This window comes from Dendropsophus ebraccatus, chromosome 6 (genome assembly GCF_027789765.1).
Source record: "Dendropsophus ebraccatus isolate aDenEbr1 chromosome 6, aDenEbr1.pat, whole genome shotgun sequence".
In the NCBI taxonomy this organism is placed as follows: Eukaryota; Metazoa; Chordata; class Amphibia; order Anura; family Hylidae; genus Dendropsophus; species Dendropsophus ebraccatus.
The window spans coordinates 47744632-47763044 of NC_091459.1; the positions used below are offsets into that span (position 1 = coordinate 47744632).

An 18413-nucleotide genomic window follows, 5' to 3' on the forward strand; every position below is an offset into this window, starting at 1 on the left:
TATACAATATGTATACACTTTCTCTCTATACATGTACTGTTATATATAAATATATATCCATACATACAAGCCAGGCCAATGCTTTTAGAGCAGAGTGATTGTCCCACAGGGTTAACTATGTTTTCTGGAAAGAGAATAGCCTTTTAAATAGCTAAAAAGAAGGACCAAAAGCATAAAAAAAATTGCTTTTTTTTTTCCTTTGATTTGTCTTTTTAGCCATTTGCTGCTGAAAAAAAGGCTCAGAAAACAGTATGTGCACTTAGCTTAAAGCTAGCCAGGAATAATAGCCAATTACTACACAATATGGTGGAGGCCCCTCTCTGATTCCACCGCTGTCTAGGAGACACCGCATTCACTTATTACCATAGGGTGATGACAAATTAATTTCTATGGTATCATCCCTGGTTATAAATAACCATATACCAGATTAACCAGTCCAGACAGAGTTAAACATAGACATGTATAGACACATACACTGTCACCCAGCTTTCCTATAACTCTGATACCATTATATGAAGACACATATACCGTGATAGTGATCATATTGATTGTCACCCAGCTTTTCTATAACTCTGATACCATTATACATAGAAACATACACTGTAATAGTGATCACATTGTCACCCAGCTTTCCGATAACTCTGATACCATTATATGAAGACACATATACCGTGATAGTGATTATATTGTCACCCAGCTTTCCTATAACCCTGATACCATTATACATAGACACATACATGGTGATAGTGATCATATTGTCACCCAGCTTTCCCAGGAACAGATATAGGAGAATATTTATTGGCTGAATGAAAGCCACTCCACACCCTATAAGTAATGTTAGTGGGGTGCAGCCCTCCAGGACCCACTGGGGAAAGTTCAGGTGAAAAGCTGTCACTCTTCCAGTCCCAGTTCACACTGTAGATTAGAGTACTCACCCAGGGACTCGGCCAGCAGCAGGGCAGGGGCAGAGAGCCACAGTCCCAGCAGGGACAGCAGTCCCGCCAGTGTCCCGGCCATTGCTCCCTGCACTCTACACACAGGAAGAAGTTGTCAGCCGGCTGAGGATCACATCCACCGGGTAAGGAGTCCACACAGCCGGCCCCGGCCTCTCCATATGGATAGAAGAGCAGCTCATACACCGCTCCCCCTCTGCATGCGATCTTTACTCCCACACCGGCTGACACTCAGCCCCGTGCTCCTCCCGTGGAGGGGGGAGTCCGCTCTGTTATGGAGCCAGCGCTGCCCCCTGCTGGTCACCAAGCGCAATGACACCCTGCGCAGGGTTATTACACCAGACTGGTCGAGCAACCTGCCTGGGGAGGGATGACAAGAAGTACAAGTACGAGGAAACTAAATACTGAACCAATTATACTATAAACACTCAGGTCATCTGTAAATACTAAACTACTACTATACTAGAAAAATTACTAATAAACTAACACTAGGAATCCTCAGGCAAATTCTAAATCAATACTCTAAATGCTAAACTAATATAACTTTTATAGAAATATAAATAATAAACTAACACTAGGAATACTAAGATAATCTTTAAAGACCCAACCAATAGTCTGAATACAAGAGTGATGACCTAAATACTGTACTAAACCAATACTGGCTATATTGTAATAAATAAATACTGTAAATACTGTGAATATTATAAATACCCAACTGACAGTGTGAATACTGAAGAAATACTACAAATAATAAAACACTATAAATACTAAACTAATACTATGAGTTCTAGACTAACACAATGAATAGTAACCTAGTATTATAAATACTAAAGTAATACTATAAAGGTCCAGCCAATAATGTGCTAGCCCTCCTCATACACACCTTCATAACTTAAAGGGGAACTTTGGTGAAAAAAAAATCTTTCAAATCAACTGGTTTCAGACAGTTATATAAATTACTTCTATTAAAAAATCTCCAGTTTGCCAGTACCTATTAGTTGCTGTATGTCCTGCAGGAACTGGTGTATTCTTTCCAGTCTGACACAGTGCTCTCTGCTGCCACCTCTGTCCATGTCAGGAGCTGTCCAGAGCAGGAGAGGTTTTCTATGGAGATTTGCTGCCTCTTTGGGCAGTTTCTGACATGGACAGAGGTGACAGCAGAAAGCACTGTGTCAGACTGGAAAGAATACAGCACTTCCTGCAGGACATACAGCAGCTGATAAGTACTGGAAGTCTGGAGATTTTTTTAATAGAAGTAATTTATATAACTGTCTGAAACCAGTTGATTTGAAAGATTTTTTTTTTTTTCACCAAAGTTCCCCTTTAAGTTATGAATATGTTAGCACTATATAAATGGCGCAAGGAACAGTTTTGTAGAATTTTACATTATGGAGCATAGAGTGTCAGAGAAAGGCTAAAGTTTGGGTCTGAGTGAATACACTTTTTCAGCAATGGGACCCCCACTAACACACTGAAGACATGTCCCAGGGAGAAGAGACAGTGAGGGGCTACTACTAAATAACAAACAGACTAATAAGTGAACACAAGCGACAGTATAAGGTCGGTCTTCAGCATCAGATTACTATTGCTGGGATCCTTTCTTTTGTCACCACCTGACAGATCACCACTACACTGGCACCCCGGTTGTTCCAGGACTATGATGTCAATGGTCTGAAAGGAAGGTCATTTACATTGCAATGTAGAATATTAATAGAAACCTGTCACACCCATTTACAGTAGTAGTTGCTCTTTTTTTTTGTTGTAAAATGGCTGATGTAGTCACCCGACTGGGTATGTAAGTGAAGGATCCATAAGGCCTGAGTGCAACTGCAAGTGCCTGCACCCCCTATAGCTTAGGCTGGGTTCACACTGTGTTCTTGCTGTCCACTTAACTGATCCGTTTAATGGAAAAAACTAATTCAAAATGGAATTGCCCACGTTTTTGTGTACGCTAAAAAAATAAAAATAAATTTTCACCTTTTTTATTTTTTTTGGTAGTCCTTGGAAAAACGGATCCAAACACAAGTGCATCCATTTTTTTTTACATTAAACGGACAGTCTCATTTTACAGTTTAGGAAGCTTAGACCTTCAATAAGTGGAGCATATGTACTAACTCTTTATTTGACCAACTCCAAATCCTTTCAAGTATGTCAATAGCTCTGTGTCATCCATCCTGCTAAAACAACATGCATGACATGACATAGACATGGAGGCTGGGTGCAGTTGTCATCCACTGAGATACTTTCTATAGAAATAAGTCCACATTTGTCTATAGGCAGCCATCACACACATTCCTGCTGTACCGTAAGATGTTACCACTTATAAGGACCAGAGACGCAAGAAAACTGTCAGCTGAGCAGCTGCCATGCTCATAAACATGCATGCCTGGATTGGAGCATGCATCATTATTTCTCTGAGGACAGGGGATGGGCTACTTCCTTTGATAGTCCTTATTTCTTTCCTTTAAAGGAGTACTCTGGTGAATGTAAAAATGTTTTCAAATCAACTGGTACCAGCAAGTTATGCAGATTTGTAAATAACCTCTATTAAAAAATCTTAAGTCTTCCAGTACTTATCAACTGCTGTATGTCCTGCAGGAAATGGTGTATTCTTTCCAGTCTGACAAAGTGCTCTCTGCTGCCACCTCTGTCCATGTCAGAAAATATTCAAAACAGTAGCAAATCCCCATAGAAAACCTCTCCTGCTCTGGACAATTCCTGCCACGGACAGAGGTGGCAGCAGAGAGCACTGTGTCAGCCTGGAAAGAATACACCACATCCTGCAGGGCATACAGCAGCTGATAAGTTATGGAAGACTTAAGATATTTAAATAGAAGTACATTACAAATCTATATAATTTTCTAGTACCAGTTGATTTGAAAATAAAATAAAATAAAAAAATTCAGTGATGTCAGTTGAACCCACTACTGGCAGCAGGTCCTACCTTCAGTATAAAGTATATGGAAGTACTGAAGTATAAGATAGGGGTCAGACATGAACGGATTTCACTGCTTAACTCCATTGTTGCTTACACCACCCATGGAGAATATAGGAATCTTTGGCATGTGTATGGGAAAGATCATTGGGCCAACAGTTATTGAAGGTGTTTGCCCACCCTTAGGGTCCTATTCCAATTAGAAGTTTTTCTTCGATTAACAATCTCAAATTACCGCTATGGCGAACGACCTTAAAATTTGTTCACCCAATAACACAGAACAATGATCGTTGCTTATGATTGCTCTTGTAGTCGTCCTGTCCTCGCTACTGTGTTTGTCGCTACTGCTAACGGCCAAACTACATTTTATTACACTAAACCATGCGCAAACGATTTGAAAACGATCAACAATAAAAATAGGTCGAAATTCTGTCGGTTTAATCGGTGCCTGCTACTGCATGAAACGATTATCGTTCAATTAGGAACGGTGTAACAATTTCTCGGCCGATAATCGTCTCGTGGAATAGGGCCCTTAGGCCACATTCACACACCCGTAGTGCAGTCCGTGGCCATGGACCGCACTACCGTATGTGTATCCATAGTGCTCTGTGTTTCACGGAGCACTACGGTCACACATCATTACCCCAGCAATCCGTGCCGCAAACAACGGTCAGCATTAGAACATGTCCGTTTTTTTGTGGCACGGATTGAGGCCCCGTATATACGTACGGACGTGTGAACGGGGCCATAGGATAACATTGGTTTCATGTTCTGTCCGCAGTTGCGTGCCCGCAATTGCGGACAGAACAACGGACGTGTGAATTAGCCCTTACTCCTGCTCCAGTCAGTCAGACGTTCATGTGTATGGGAGAATTGAAGAGCTGCCAGCAGAATGAGCCTTTGGCTGACAGCTATCCTATATGTATTCGTACTGTCTTTCTGTAGTCAGAGTTGTCTGAAAGGAACTTATCTTGCTCTCCTCTATGTACTCTGTGGTGATAGTTTTCAGCCGACGTCTATCTAAGGCTATGTCTTATGTCTATCTATAATCTTGCTGGTGGACGCTGACTGATGCATAGTAGATTGCTTGTATTCACTGGTTTCGCTAGAAACTCTCCTCCTTGTTTACCTTCTTTAGTGTTGGGCTTAGAGGGGCTTACGAATGACAAAAGCCGCCGCACACTTCTGTCCCTTTCTCTTTGTAATGTACCATGAAGAGGGCTCCATGCCGAGATTGAATACATCAACCACCGAGCAAATACCACACACAAGAACTTTCATTTATTTGTTGCATTGCATTTGTCCATTTCCATTGTATGGCAATACATTTCTCTAAAACGCATCCGTAACTCTATTTTAGTAGATTTTTTTGTGTGCAAATATCATCTCCATAAAGGGGGGGGGGCATGCTGGGAGATATGCTCTCAGTCTATAGTCACTGGAAATTCTGTTAAGTGGCTGCGAATTAATGAGCGTGGTGTGATCTCCAATGATAGATGAAGCTGCTGGTGGTAAGTGATAATTAGATTTTGATGATGTATGTTACGGGCTGTGGTTTATGTCCTATGTGCTAGACAAAGGGCTGACTATGGACAATTGTAAGAATCTCAGCAAATTCTTCAAGTACAAATATTGAGATGCTCAAACACAAACACAAGTGCACACAAATGTATTTATTTGGTGTGGGTATGTATGTGTGTGTGGGGGGAGGGGTAAGGTTCACGCTAACTCCACAAAAATAAGATTTATTAAAATCACTTTGAAAGGGCCACCTATCTATCTATATATATCTATCTATATATATATATATATATATATATATATATATATATATAGTCAGGCCTGTATTTAGAGTTCATGCTGCCCTAGGCACTTTGCATGCAGGGGCGCTCCCCCCCCCCCCCCCCCCCCCCCCGGCACTGGCAGGTTATATGCATGGTATACCCTGGTACTTGGGTTGCGCTATGATTGATGCCCGCTCTTCTCATCAAACAGACGTGATGGAGGAAGGAAGGGGCCGGGGACGTCTTAGTTCGAGGACCGCTTCTGTCCAGTGTCGGACTGGGGTACCTGGGGCCCACCAGAGAAAATGATCCTTGGGGCCCACCAATATAGAACCAGTGAGACATGACATGCTGACCCACTCCTCTCCTGGATTCATCTGTATCTGTGACAAATCCCTACATTTATACAGCTCTCAGGGTATGCTGGGAGTTGTAGTTTCTCAGTGGACAACCCTGTAATAAATCACTGTGTGCAGAGGCTCCTGGTGGCTGCAATCTGTGGGTGACAACCATCAGCCCTAAAGGTCCAGCAATACATCTGTCTACACTGTACTACAACTCCCAGCATATCCTGAGGGCTGCAGACTGTCAGTACATGCTGGGAGTTGTAGTGCCTGCAGCTGTTGTAGTTGGGTCCTAGGTGCATTATACACTGGATGCTTTGTGGCATATAAGAATACATAGATCTGTGGGGGCTCAGTGCAGGGAAGTGACCCCAGAACAGCACTAATAGGGGATAGAACAAAAACATCTCCCCCTATCCCCTATTAGTGATGTTCTGGGGTCACTTCCCTAAACTGAGCCCCCACAGATCTCTGTATTCTTATCTCCCACAATTATCTAGTGTATAATGCACCTAGGACCCAACTACAATAGCTGCAGGCACTACAACTCCCAGGATGTACTGACAGTCTGCAGCCCTCAGGATATGCTGGGAGTTGTAGTGCCTGCAGCCCTTATAGTTGGGTCCTAGTTTAACGGTTTGCACTAGTGTACTGTAGTGACCGCAGAGCTGTGTCAGTACACTACCGCAAACATTACACTGACCCTTATAGACCCCAATGGTACACAGGCTCTGCACACTATAGAAGTGATTACAGTGCAGTTACTAATGACTCACAGGTGACGTCTTCTCTGATTGCCATTGCTAACTTTTTGCTTTCTTCTCCATCTGGCGCAACCATCATGAAGACTTCTCCGACCACAACTCATCTGCAGGCGGGCAGCTGGGGTGACGGGGAGGGGGAAAATCTGGGGAGGCAGGGGGAACAGCTGGGGTGGCAGGGGGAGTAGGTGGGGGCAGAGGGAGCAGCTGGGGTGAAAGGGGCAGGAGGAGCAGCTGTGGGGGCAAGGGGAGAAGATGGGAGAAGCTGGAGGGGGCAGGGGAGAAGCTGGGGGAGAGGCAGGGGGAGCAGCTGGGGGGACAGGCAGGGGGAGCGGCTGGGGGACAGGCAGGGGGAGAAGCTGGGGGCAGGGGGAGAACCTGGGGGGGGGGGCAGGGGGAGCAGATGGAGGCAGGAAGAGAACCTGGGGGGCAGGGGAAAACCTGGGGGGCAGGGAGAGCAGCTGGGGGGTGCAGGGGGAGAAGCTGGGGGGTGCAGGGGGAGAGGCTAGGGGGGGCAGGGATGAACCTGGGGCATAGGGAGAGCAGCTGGGGGTGCAGGGGGAGAAGCTGGGGGGTGCAGGGGGAGCAGATGGGTGCAGGGAAGAAGCTAGGGGGGCAGGGAGAGCAGCTAAGGGGTGCAGGGAGAGAAGCTGGGGGGGGGGCAGAGGGAGCAGATGTGGGCAGGGGGAGAACCTGGGGGCAGGGAGAGCAGCTGGGGGGGTGCAGGGGGAGAAGTTGGGGGGGGGAGAGGAGGGAGAACCTGGGGGTGCAGGGGGAGAACCTGGGGGGGGGAAAGGGGAAGAACCTGGGGGAGACGTCATTGCGCCGAGCAGGGGAGAAGTCCGGGACCGCGGGGCTGCATCTATGAGCTTCCGGCTTGTAATAGAGGTAGTGTGTGCCGGGAGCTCAGCCGGCTGCTGCACAACGCCCCTATCGCCCCCCCCCCCCCGGGCGCGGACTGGGCACCCGTGGTCCGGTACCTAGGGTGGCGGGGGTTAAATTTTTTTTTTTTAGAAACCGGACCACGGGTGCCTAGTGGTAAATACGGCGCTGTATATAGTTAGTTGATGAAACCCTTGCTTTATATAGAAAGTAATACAGCTAAGCTTATCTCTCTGACAGTGTCTCTTTAAATATCTCAAGCCTTCCAATACTTATCAGCTGCTGTCTGCTCTGCAGGAAGAGGTGTTTTCTTTTTGCTCTCTGTTGCCACCTCTGCCCCATGGAAAACCTTTCCTGCTTTTCCTGTCACGGACAGAGGTGGCAGCAGAGAGCACTGTGTCATACTGAAAAGAACACATCACTTCCTGCAGGACATACAGTAGCTGATAAGTACTGGAAGACTTGAGATTTTTAAAGAGAAGTTAATTACAAATTGGCGCTATACAAATACATATTATTATTATTACAAATAACTTTCTGAAATCAGTTGAGTACCCCTTAAGGGCTTATTCCCAGATCCCCTATTTTACAGATGCTATGGACAGGGAAACCCTGTCCTGGAGTATTTCCCCAACTGGCATGATGTACTGATACCCTGTCGAAACTTTTTGAAACTCCACAGCACTATAGTGATAGAGCCACGCAAATCTCTCCACTATAGGACTGTCCTGTCTATAGTATCTGTATAATACAGGATGTGGGAATAAGCACAATAAGAATAATTGACAGATATATGGTTTAGATCTTAGTAGTCCTATGAAATATCTAATGCATTTAACATGTTCGGCTGATTAGCCACATGCAGGGAGCCAGAAAACCCCATATAGTTCCCGAACCACTGGTGGGGGGAACACTAGTGTAAATCTGCTCTACTAAGGCCAGCAATACCAAGACATTTGATTTCAATTTAGTTGCCATATGAGCTTTTTACTATTCTGAGACCAATGGCTGTATAAAGTGTAAACTAGGCAGGGTTGCGGAATGAAATGTAAAGAAGCATAATTTACAAATCTGAAAACTACCCTCAGCTCTATTAAACATCAGTGACATAAACTGCTTTGAAGAAACATTAAGATGCGTTTTATATAGTAATTCTGCCCTTTTAAGTGTTTACGTGTAGGATTTATGAAGCTGAAGCCGAATTATTTCACAGGGCTTTCAAGTTACTCAGGTTTATGCAGAAGTGGGGAGGAAATTCTTTACTACAGGAAGAGGCCAACATTGTCCACCACTGTAAAATATTTCTAAACACCCTTTGAAGTCAAGGTAGTGAAGGTTTACATGTTATTTATATACAATCAAGAGTGTTTACCGCTAAATATTTTGGTGTGTTTATTATGAAGATACTTAGGATCTGAAAATAAAAGAATGTCACATATTCTAAATGTTTTTGTTGGGTGCACTATATATATATATATATATATATATATATATATATATATATATATATATACAGAAATTTGCCTGATGTATAAGGGGACCTCCAGATCAGGACCAGTGAAAAAGCAAAGCTTCTGCTGAGCACTTCTGCTCCTTCGTTCTAGCGATTGGTGAGGGTCTCAGCACCCGGACCTCCACAGATACAAACTTCTGAAATGTCACTATGATGTTTTCTGTATCTGTTTAAATGATAGATACACTTTAAAGTGAATGAAGCGGAGTTGTAATACCACACACAACCAGAGGACAGGTGTGGCACTGCTTTAGGCAGAAAGCAGCAATGTTTTTGTAGTCCTGAATAACTTTAAAAGGGGTTGTCTGGTGAAACATTTTTTACAAAAGGTCCCAGGTGCTGTAAATATAAAAAATAAAGCATACTTACCTGCCCTGATCCCCTGCCGCTGCTGTTCCAACAACTCCCGGTCGCCAGTGCTATTGACTACTTTTCTTTTGACCTGTCATTGGAAGTAGGATAAAGCTGACAGGAGGGGGTGATTAGGCAAGTAAATATGCTTTACTTATTTATTTTTGTGGCACCCTTTATAAGAAATATTTTATACTTAGACGACCAATAGACAGCTTTTCGGTAATTTAAGACAGGAAGTAGGGAATTTTGAACTCCAAACATCTTTAAATACAATAATCAGCAATTCATTTTGGACCTAAAATATGGTAGATTTCAACTAATTAAATAGTACATTTGGCAGAAGTCGATGATCTTGTTGCGCCAGTGCAGAAATCTGGTGGTGCAGTCCATTTTTCCAAAATGCCGCCTGGTTCCTGCAATTGGTGCCAGTTCCTTCATGTACAGCAACCTGCTCTGTGCACTAGAGGCGGGCAGTTTCTCTAGTGTAATGATAACCTCTTCTCTTGGTGAGCCGGCCAGACTTTATTCTAATGGGGGCACGTCACTGACGAGAGGGGATATCATTACACTGAGGGTGCGGGGCCCCTCTCTAGTACATAGAGTGGGCTGCTGCACATGAAGAAACCGGTGACTAGAGTGGGAACCGGTCAACATTTTGAAAAATGTATTGGGCCACTGAGATCTCTGTGCTGGTGCTGACAAGGTAGTAAAAAAAAAGTTTCACTTAATGGCCCATTCGCTTTAAACCCTCCCAGTCCAGTTATGCTCTGTTAACAAGTACAGTTACTGATACTGGTTGCTTCTGGGCCTCGCTATAGCTTCTTAATGGCCTTTTACACAGGACGATTATTGTGCAAAAAAATTGTTAAATTGTTTGAATTTAACGTGTACCTGCCATATATCATTTTCAAAATCTAAATCAACAGTAAATGTGAAATAAAGCAAGTTAGCTATATACATTTATTATTTTTTTTGTTGTTATCATGCTGTAAAACAAAGCTGAACTTACCGTTTTTTTTCAACTTCCGGTTGAAAAAAAGAGACAAAACACAGGAATTCCGGCCATAACAGAGAGTCACGGCTAAATGTGTCCATCATTCACATGACTGCCTTCTTTCTGTGAGCGCTCAGATGGCCTGGGATACACAGGACTTCCTGATTCCTGACTGTTTCCTGTTTTTTGAGATAAAAAGAGTCAGAAAACAGGAAGTGCCGTGTTTTCCATGATAACTAAAAAAAATAATGAATGTAAATTGGAAACTGGCTTTATATCACATCTGCTGTTGATTTAGAATTTGAAAGTTATAACAACAGGTACACTTTAAGCGATAATCTTCTGATGTAAATGTGGCAGCGATCAAACTACGAACGAAAATTTGTTCGTATGTCGTTGATAGCATCTTTTGAGCTGACCTCAAAATCGTTGTTAATCATTCTTTTAGTGTCTTTCAGTGTAAAAACTCATTGTTCACAGTATATACATATATGCAAACTCAATTACAGTCATTCAAGGTATATAGATATGAAAGCAATTACAATCATTCTGAGTATACAGATACAAATGCAATTGCGAGCAACAACAGTATATGGCTATGTTCACACTACGTGAACAACCGGACGGTCTCTGCCAAAGATCATCCCGGCCGATACTGCAGTACCGGCCGCATGATCTTTCCGGCCGCAGTGTTCTGATGCGGGCGCATCAGCGTGTGCCCGCATCAGAACCTCCCACAGCACACAATGAAGCAAGTGGCCGGAACCGCTTGCTTCATTGTGTGAACTGATATGGGTGTCTGTGGTTGCAATTCACTGAATTGCAGCATAGAAAACTGACATGTCAGTTATATGCGGGTCCGCATGTGATCCCCGCCAGAGCGTATACGATGTGTATACGCTCCGGCCGGGATCCCATAGAAATGTAGGCAGTGTTCACAGGCGTACAAACTTTTACGTAGTGTGAACATAGCAAACAAGAAAAATGAATAAAAAAGAGGAGATACAGCTCACCAGTGAATGGTTTCGACAGCAGCAGGCAATGAATAGAAAGGGTGCTCGATCTTCAAGACGCTGGCCAGACGCCACATGCAAGACTTAGCTGGAAGGAAGAGGTGTAAAAGTCGGCACTCCTGGACGTAGAAGTATAAAATATAACTTTTATTCGTGCATATTAAAATCCGATGGTGGGCATAGCAGGACCTACGCGTTTCGCGCTACTGCGCTTAATCATGGTCCATGATTAGGTCCTGCTATGCCCACCATCGGATTTTAATATGCATGAATAAAAGTTATATTTTATACTTCTACGTCCAGGAGTGCCGACTTCCACACCTCTATCGTTTTAAAGAAAAAAATCATACCTTGTCGTTTGCTAAACAAGCGATTGAGCAATTTATTTTATTTGTAAAAGGACCCTTACAGAGGCTTCTTCTTAGGGGCTGTTGCTATTGACCCCTCATCTTCCACACACCCCAGAAAGTGCCACAATCTTACAGGGTAAGGAAAGGAAAAAAAAGGCCATGAAATGTTATGATTTTCTCCAGGGTATGCGCGCAATTCCTTCTAACCAACTGGACATTCCTAGCTGGCCCCTTCCACTTCATGGCCATTCACCAGATTCCAAATTCCTGCCTGTAACGTTTTCAAATTGTGGACCAGAAGGTAAGAAGCGCAAATATGAGAGAAAACAAACAGATCTAGTTGGTTTTCTCAGCTGCTGCAGATAGACTAGTCCAACTGAGAGAAGAGTGTCAGACTGTTCTGTTATGTAGGATACTCTGTGCATACATAACAATGACAACATCCATTAGGAAATCCATTAAAGGGATAAAAAGAATTTACCAAACAGAAGAGTAAATCAAGTAGATTCATGGAATGAAATGTCAACCTCATGAACAGCACAGGACATACAGTGTGTTTGTTTATAGAGGAACTGTAGAGGTCAGCAGCACTTACTTAAAAAAATCTGTTTATTTTTCATCCATATTCATAGAGAAGTCCGGTGAAAATTTTTATTAAAGCATTGAATTGCCCCCCAAAAGTTATACAAATCCCCAAATATACACCTATTATGGGAAATGCATATAAAGTGCTTTTTTCCCCTGCATTTACTACTGCATCAATGCTTCACCTTCTGGATAAAATGGTAATGTCACGACCCGACTCCCAGAGCTGTGCGGGCTGTGGCTGCTGGAGTGGATGATGGCAGGGGGACACTGAGGGACACAGGGCACTGGAAGGACACTGAGCATCCCTCTGCCATCATCCTCTCCAGCAGCCACAGCCCGCACAGCTCTGGGAGTCGGGTCGTGACATCACCATTTTATTCAGGAAGTGAAGCCTGGATGCAGTAGTAAGTGCAGGGAAAAAAAGCACTTTATAAGCATTTCCCATAATAAGTGTATATTAGGGATTTGTATAACTTTTGGGAGGCAATACAATATTTGAATAAAAATCTTTGCCTGACTCTTTTAAGGGACGGTATGGCCAGAAACGCATCAGACTGTTTGTCCTGCATGTTTTTGTACTTGGATTTTATGAAAATTAATGAAAAAAACTGATTTTGTTTGAGGTAAGTGGTGACCTCTACAGTTCCTCTATATTCAAGTGCTCTGGATTTTAAGGTCCTTCGGTCGTGCACTTTCCAGGTAAGCTGGTTGCCTCCATCTGTTTCTAGTGTGCTTGTTTACCTGTCTCCAGCTCTAGGAAACTGCTAGGCATTCTGCTATAGATTGTAGCTGCTGTACCCAGATACAAAAACCATGCATTCCAGAAAAAAAAAGTTTTCAAATTAACTTGGGTCAGAAAGTTAAACAGATTTGTAATTTACTTCTATTTTAAAATCTCAAGTCTCCAGTACTTATCAGCCACTGTATGTCCTGCAAAGAGTGGTGTATTCTTTCCAGTCTGACACAACAATGCTCTCTCCTGCCACCTATGTCCATGGTAGGAACTGCCCAGAGCAGTAAAGGTCTTCTAGGGGGCTTTTTTACTGCTCTAGACAGTTCATGTCATGAACAGAGCTGGCAGCAGAGAGCACTGTGTCAGAATGAAAAGAAAACACCACTTCTTGCAGGACATACAGCAGCTGATAAGTACTAGAAGACAAGATTTTTTTTTAATAAAGTATTTTTAAAATCTGTATAACTTGCTGACAAAAGTTAATTTAATATTTTTAACCCTCTGGAGTACTATTTAAATATAGAATACAGCACCCATAGATATTTATGAAGCTTTGCTGTATCTTTAAAGATGTTGAGAACTGGACTATCATTCAATGTATATGAATGGTAGAAGATGTTTATAAGAAAGTAGCCATCGGCAACAACGGCTGTACTTTTACATAGTGTGAACATAGCCTTAAGCTGTAGCAGTAGCTCCACAGTAGAGTGTGCAGAATACAGTAAAGTGTAGTAAATAAGAGGTGTGTTGCATATACTGTAAGTTATACTTTAATGAGAAGCAATAAATAGATATGTTCAAAGTCCACATGGAGAGAATGTAGCTGTTGTGTAACATACTGGGTGGTTTCATGGGTGACAGGTTTTGTTGTACAAGTTTCTTCCATTTGCCTAATGCTGGTTTCACACATGGCAGTTTTGGTACCAAAAGTGGATTCAAATGGGATGGATAATATAAAGAGAGGACTTGTACTTCTCTTTCCTGTTGGATCCACTTCTGGTTTTGGCAGAAAAAGTGCCAAGTGTGATTCCAGCCTTGAGGTGAATGAAAATGTTTTTCAGTTTAAAAAACTGCAGCGTGTGAAACCTCACATACATAGAAGAAGTGTTGCCTTGTCCATTCTTTCCTGTAGGAAATGAGTTTATCTCAAATTCTATTCAAAATCTATTCACAAATATTTTCAATGATGTAAAACAAACTTATTAACCCTTTGAGGACCAGGCCCAAAATGACCCAGTGGACCGCGCAAATTTTGATCTTAGTGTTTCCGTTTTTCCCTCCTCCCCTTCTAAGAGCTCTAGCACTCTCAGTTTTCTATCTACAAGCCATGTAAGTGCTTGTTTTTTACAGGAATAGTTGTACTGTGTAATGGCGTCATTCATTTTACCATAACATGTATGATGGAATTCCAAATATATTATTTATGAAGATATAAATTGGTGAAATCGCAAAAAAGAATGCAATATGGTAACGTTTGGGGGGTTCCTGTGTCTACGTAATGCACTATATGGTAACAGCGACATGACACTATTATTCTATAGGTCAGTCCGAACACAACCATATGCAGGTTACACAGATTCTCTAATGTTATATATTTTTTTTTTTATGAAATCCGTTTTTTTGCCAATTAAATATTAATAAAATGGGCCTATTGTGACGCTTATAACGGTTTTATTTTTTCACCTACGGGGCTGTATGGGGTGTCATTTTTTCCGCCATGATCTCTAGTTTTTATTAATACCATATTTGTGAAGATCGGACGTTTTGATCACTTTTTATTGATTTTTTTTAATATATAATGTAACATAAAATCGGTAATCTGCGCACTTTTTCCCCTCTTTTCGTGTACGCCGTTTACCGGTCGCAATGACGCTTGTTATATTTTAATAGATCGGACAATTACGCACGCTACGGTATATTATATGTTTATCTATTTATTCATTTTTATATGTTTTATTTATATAATGGGAAAGGGGGGTGATTTAGACTTTTATTGGGGGAGGGGTTTTGGGGTAGTGTGATAGTGTTTTGAACTTTTTTTTTTTTACACATTTGAAGTCCCTTTGGGGGACTTCTACATTCACTAGTTTGATTTTTACACTGATGAATGCTATGCCATAGGCATAGCATTGATCAGTGTTATCGGCGCTCTGCTCATTGAGCCTGCCTGTGCAGGCTCAGTGCAGCAGAGCGCCGATCGGACCGCACGGAGGCAGGTGAGAGACCTCCGGCAGTCCGTTTTACCGATCGGGACCCCCGCAGTCACACTGCGGGGGTCCCGATCGGTAAGTGACAGGGGACTCCCCCTGTCACTTACACTTAAACGCTGCGGTCGCGCCGCGATCGCGGCGTTTAAGGGGTTAATGACACGCGGCAGCGCGATCGCTGCAGCGTGTCATTACCGGTGAGGTCCCGGCTGCTCACTGCAGCCGGCCCCCACCTCCTATGAAGCGCGCTCCGCTCCAGAGCGCGCTTCATAGCGGGAATAACACCCATGACGTAAGGTTACGTCATGGGTCGTCTGGGGACAGACTTCCATGACGTAACCCTACGTCCAGGGTCGTCTAGGGGTTAAAATATAGTGGTGAGCGAACATGTTTGTAATTGTACGTGTTCACTAATCACAAACAATTTGTTCCACGATCGGAATGGTTATAACAATCATTTTCGAACATTTATCTCACAATGTACCCAACTGTGTAATTTACACTTTGCCCCTGATATTCTGTATGCATGTATGTAACCTTAGTCTGAAACATATGCAATGGCGTAATTTACACTTTGCACTTGATAATCTGTACGCATGCGTGTACTGTAGACCAAAACGTACGTTTCTACTGTACTTCGTTATCACTATCATTTTTTTTTTATGTTCGTGTTCGAGATCCGCTCATCACTATAAAATACAACCACTTTGTTTTTCCCTGATTTCTTTGTTCAGTGTTGAACAAAGTGAATAGTTTTCTGATTGGATGGGTTAAACGGTATCATACAGTTATAATAGTAACTTGTTGTTAGAAAAATGCTCCTGTTCATTATCTGTTAATATTAATAAATATGCCTTCACATATATCTGGCAGTCTGGATCCATTTCCTTTCAGCAATGTGCTAAATGGAAACTGATGTGTGATCTGATTCTATTCATTTGAATTGCACAGTTCATAATATCTGACACTTCAATCTGAATGTCGGATTGCCGGGCAGGGGCGGATTAACTTTACCATAGGCCCCGGGCTGTTCACCAAGCCTGGGCCCCCAACCCACTGTAACTATGGCAACACTAGCCTGGTGTTCTTAGCACAGGATAGATAATGTCATGATGCCCTGATTTGTGCAAAATTGCGGGAGAAAAGCCATGATTTCTTGCAAATCATGGCAGAACTGTAGCCAGGAGACATTTCATTACTAAAAGTATCAGTCTTTTTGGGTGGCCATGGGCCCCCCAGAAGCTCAGGGCCCCGGGCTACCCTGTGAAACGGACCTATTATAATCTGCTACTGTTGCCGGGCAGGCTGCATAAGAGAACATACAGCGTTCCCCTTTTTGTCCTGTCTAGGTTCGGGGTGACCCACAGGGGAGCAGGGGATTTCCCCGGTGGGCTCTACCCTTTGGTGAGCCCCTAAACAAGAGGTAGGACGCCCTCTCTAGCAGCTCCGGGATCACATATAATCCCCCAACACTGCTGCACGTGCCTTTCACCTGGTCACTTACTTCCTTTATCTAGTAACCTGGGGTTTCTTTATATTATATAGAGGCAGGGAGTTACTGGGGTGACAAGCAGCAGCATGTAGTGTGCAGATTTAGCACAGCCCCTCTCCTCTCCCCTGGGACCCTCTGTCACCTCTCAGGCTGCCACTATCTGCTCTATGTGCTGCTGTTGGCAGTCGAGACACAGGAGGAAGGAGAGGGGCTACAGCCTGCCCAGCGTTTACTTTGCAATGACAGACTTGATTTTTGCATAAAATATGCTGCAAAACCAGAAAAAAATTATATGGGCAGTAAAATAAAAAATAAAACACAATATTTTTTATTTGGGGTGGTTTTGTGTTTACTCCATTCTCCCTATGGCAGAACTGATGTGTTACATATGTTTGTCAAGACGGTACGATTACAGTGGTATACAATTTTAACTTTTATTCTATTTGATGGCTTTTAAAAAATGAAAACCTTTTAAAAAACAATATTTCTTAAAATTGCTCTATTACCATCACTATTACACTTTTATTCTTTGGTCTATGGGGCTGTGTGAGGTGTCATTTTTTTGCACCATGATGTGTACTTTCTATTGGTACAGTGGTGCCTTGGATTACGAGCATAATTCGTTCCAGGACTGTGCTTGTAATCCAAATCCACTCTTAAACCAAAGCAAATTTTCCCATAAGAAATCACAGAAATGCAGACAATTGGTTCCACACTCCAAAAATAATGATTTATTATTCTGAATAACATGTAAAACAGATGAAACAAACATTCAGAAACAGCAGAATATGTGATATTATAGGTTACTGTACAGTAATAGAGAGGATGGGAAACACAAGGACTGACAGAGACTGCAGGGAGTATGAAGAATTGAACAGGGCAGATGTGTGGGCACAGTATAGCAGCACTCTCTGTCCGGGGAGAGAGGGGTTACAGCTATGGAGAGATTACCTCCACAGTCCTGTCCCCTGATGCAAGCCCCAGCCTGAAGTGGATCTAGTATGATTTGGAAGGTGAGGAAGACCTTCTGGGTCAGAGTACAGGGCTGTAGAACCCGCTATGCAGACCATGTCCCTCCTCCATGCGCGCTCCCACAGTACAGGGAGCTCTTAAACCAAAGCAATGCTCTTAAACCAAGTCATAATTTTGAAAAACTGTGAGCTCTTATATCAAAACGCTCTTAAACCAAGTTACTCTTAAACCAAGGTACCACTGTACCTTACTCGCATATATGCAACTTTTTGATCACTTTTTATCACAATTTTTCTGGATTTGATGTGACCAAAAATTCGCAATTTTGCACTTTGCAATTTTTTTGTGCTTATGCCATTTACCATGCGAGATCAGAAATGTAATAATTTAACAGTTCCAGCAATTACACATGCGTCAATACCAAATATGTTTATTTTTTATTTATTTAATTTTATTTATAAAATGGGAAAAGGGGGGTGATTCAAACTTTTATTAGGGGAGGAGATTTTTTTATTAATAAATTTTTTTTTTTTTTTTT

The 18413-nt window shown here is 42.6% G+C and overlaps 1 protein-coding gene across 1 annotated transcript in view; it reads right to left on the reverse strand.

The window, feature by feature from the left end:
• The window catches only part of DCBLD1 (discoidin, CUB and LCCL domain containing 1), a 46744-nt gene extending 45546 nt beyond the window's left edge, over window positions 1–1198 (reverse strand). Inside the window, exon 1 of the mRNA XM_069974928.1 lies at window positions 936–1198. Coding sequence (XP_069831029.1) covers window positions 936–1017 — 82 coding nt within the window. The 5' untranslated portion in view covers window positions 1018–1198. The remainder of the gene's footprint in view (window positions 1–935) is intronic.
• Window positions 1199–18413: the final 17215 nt, after the last annotated feature.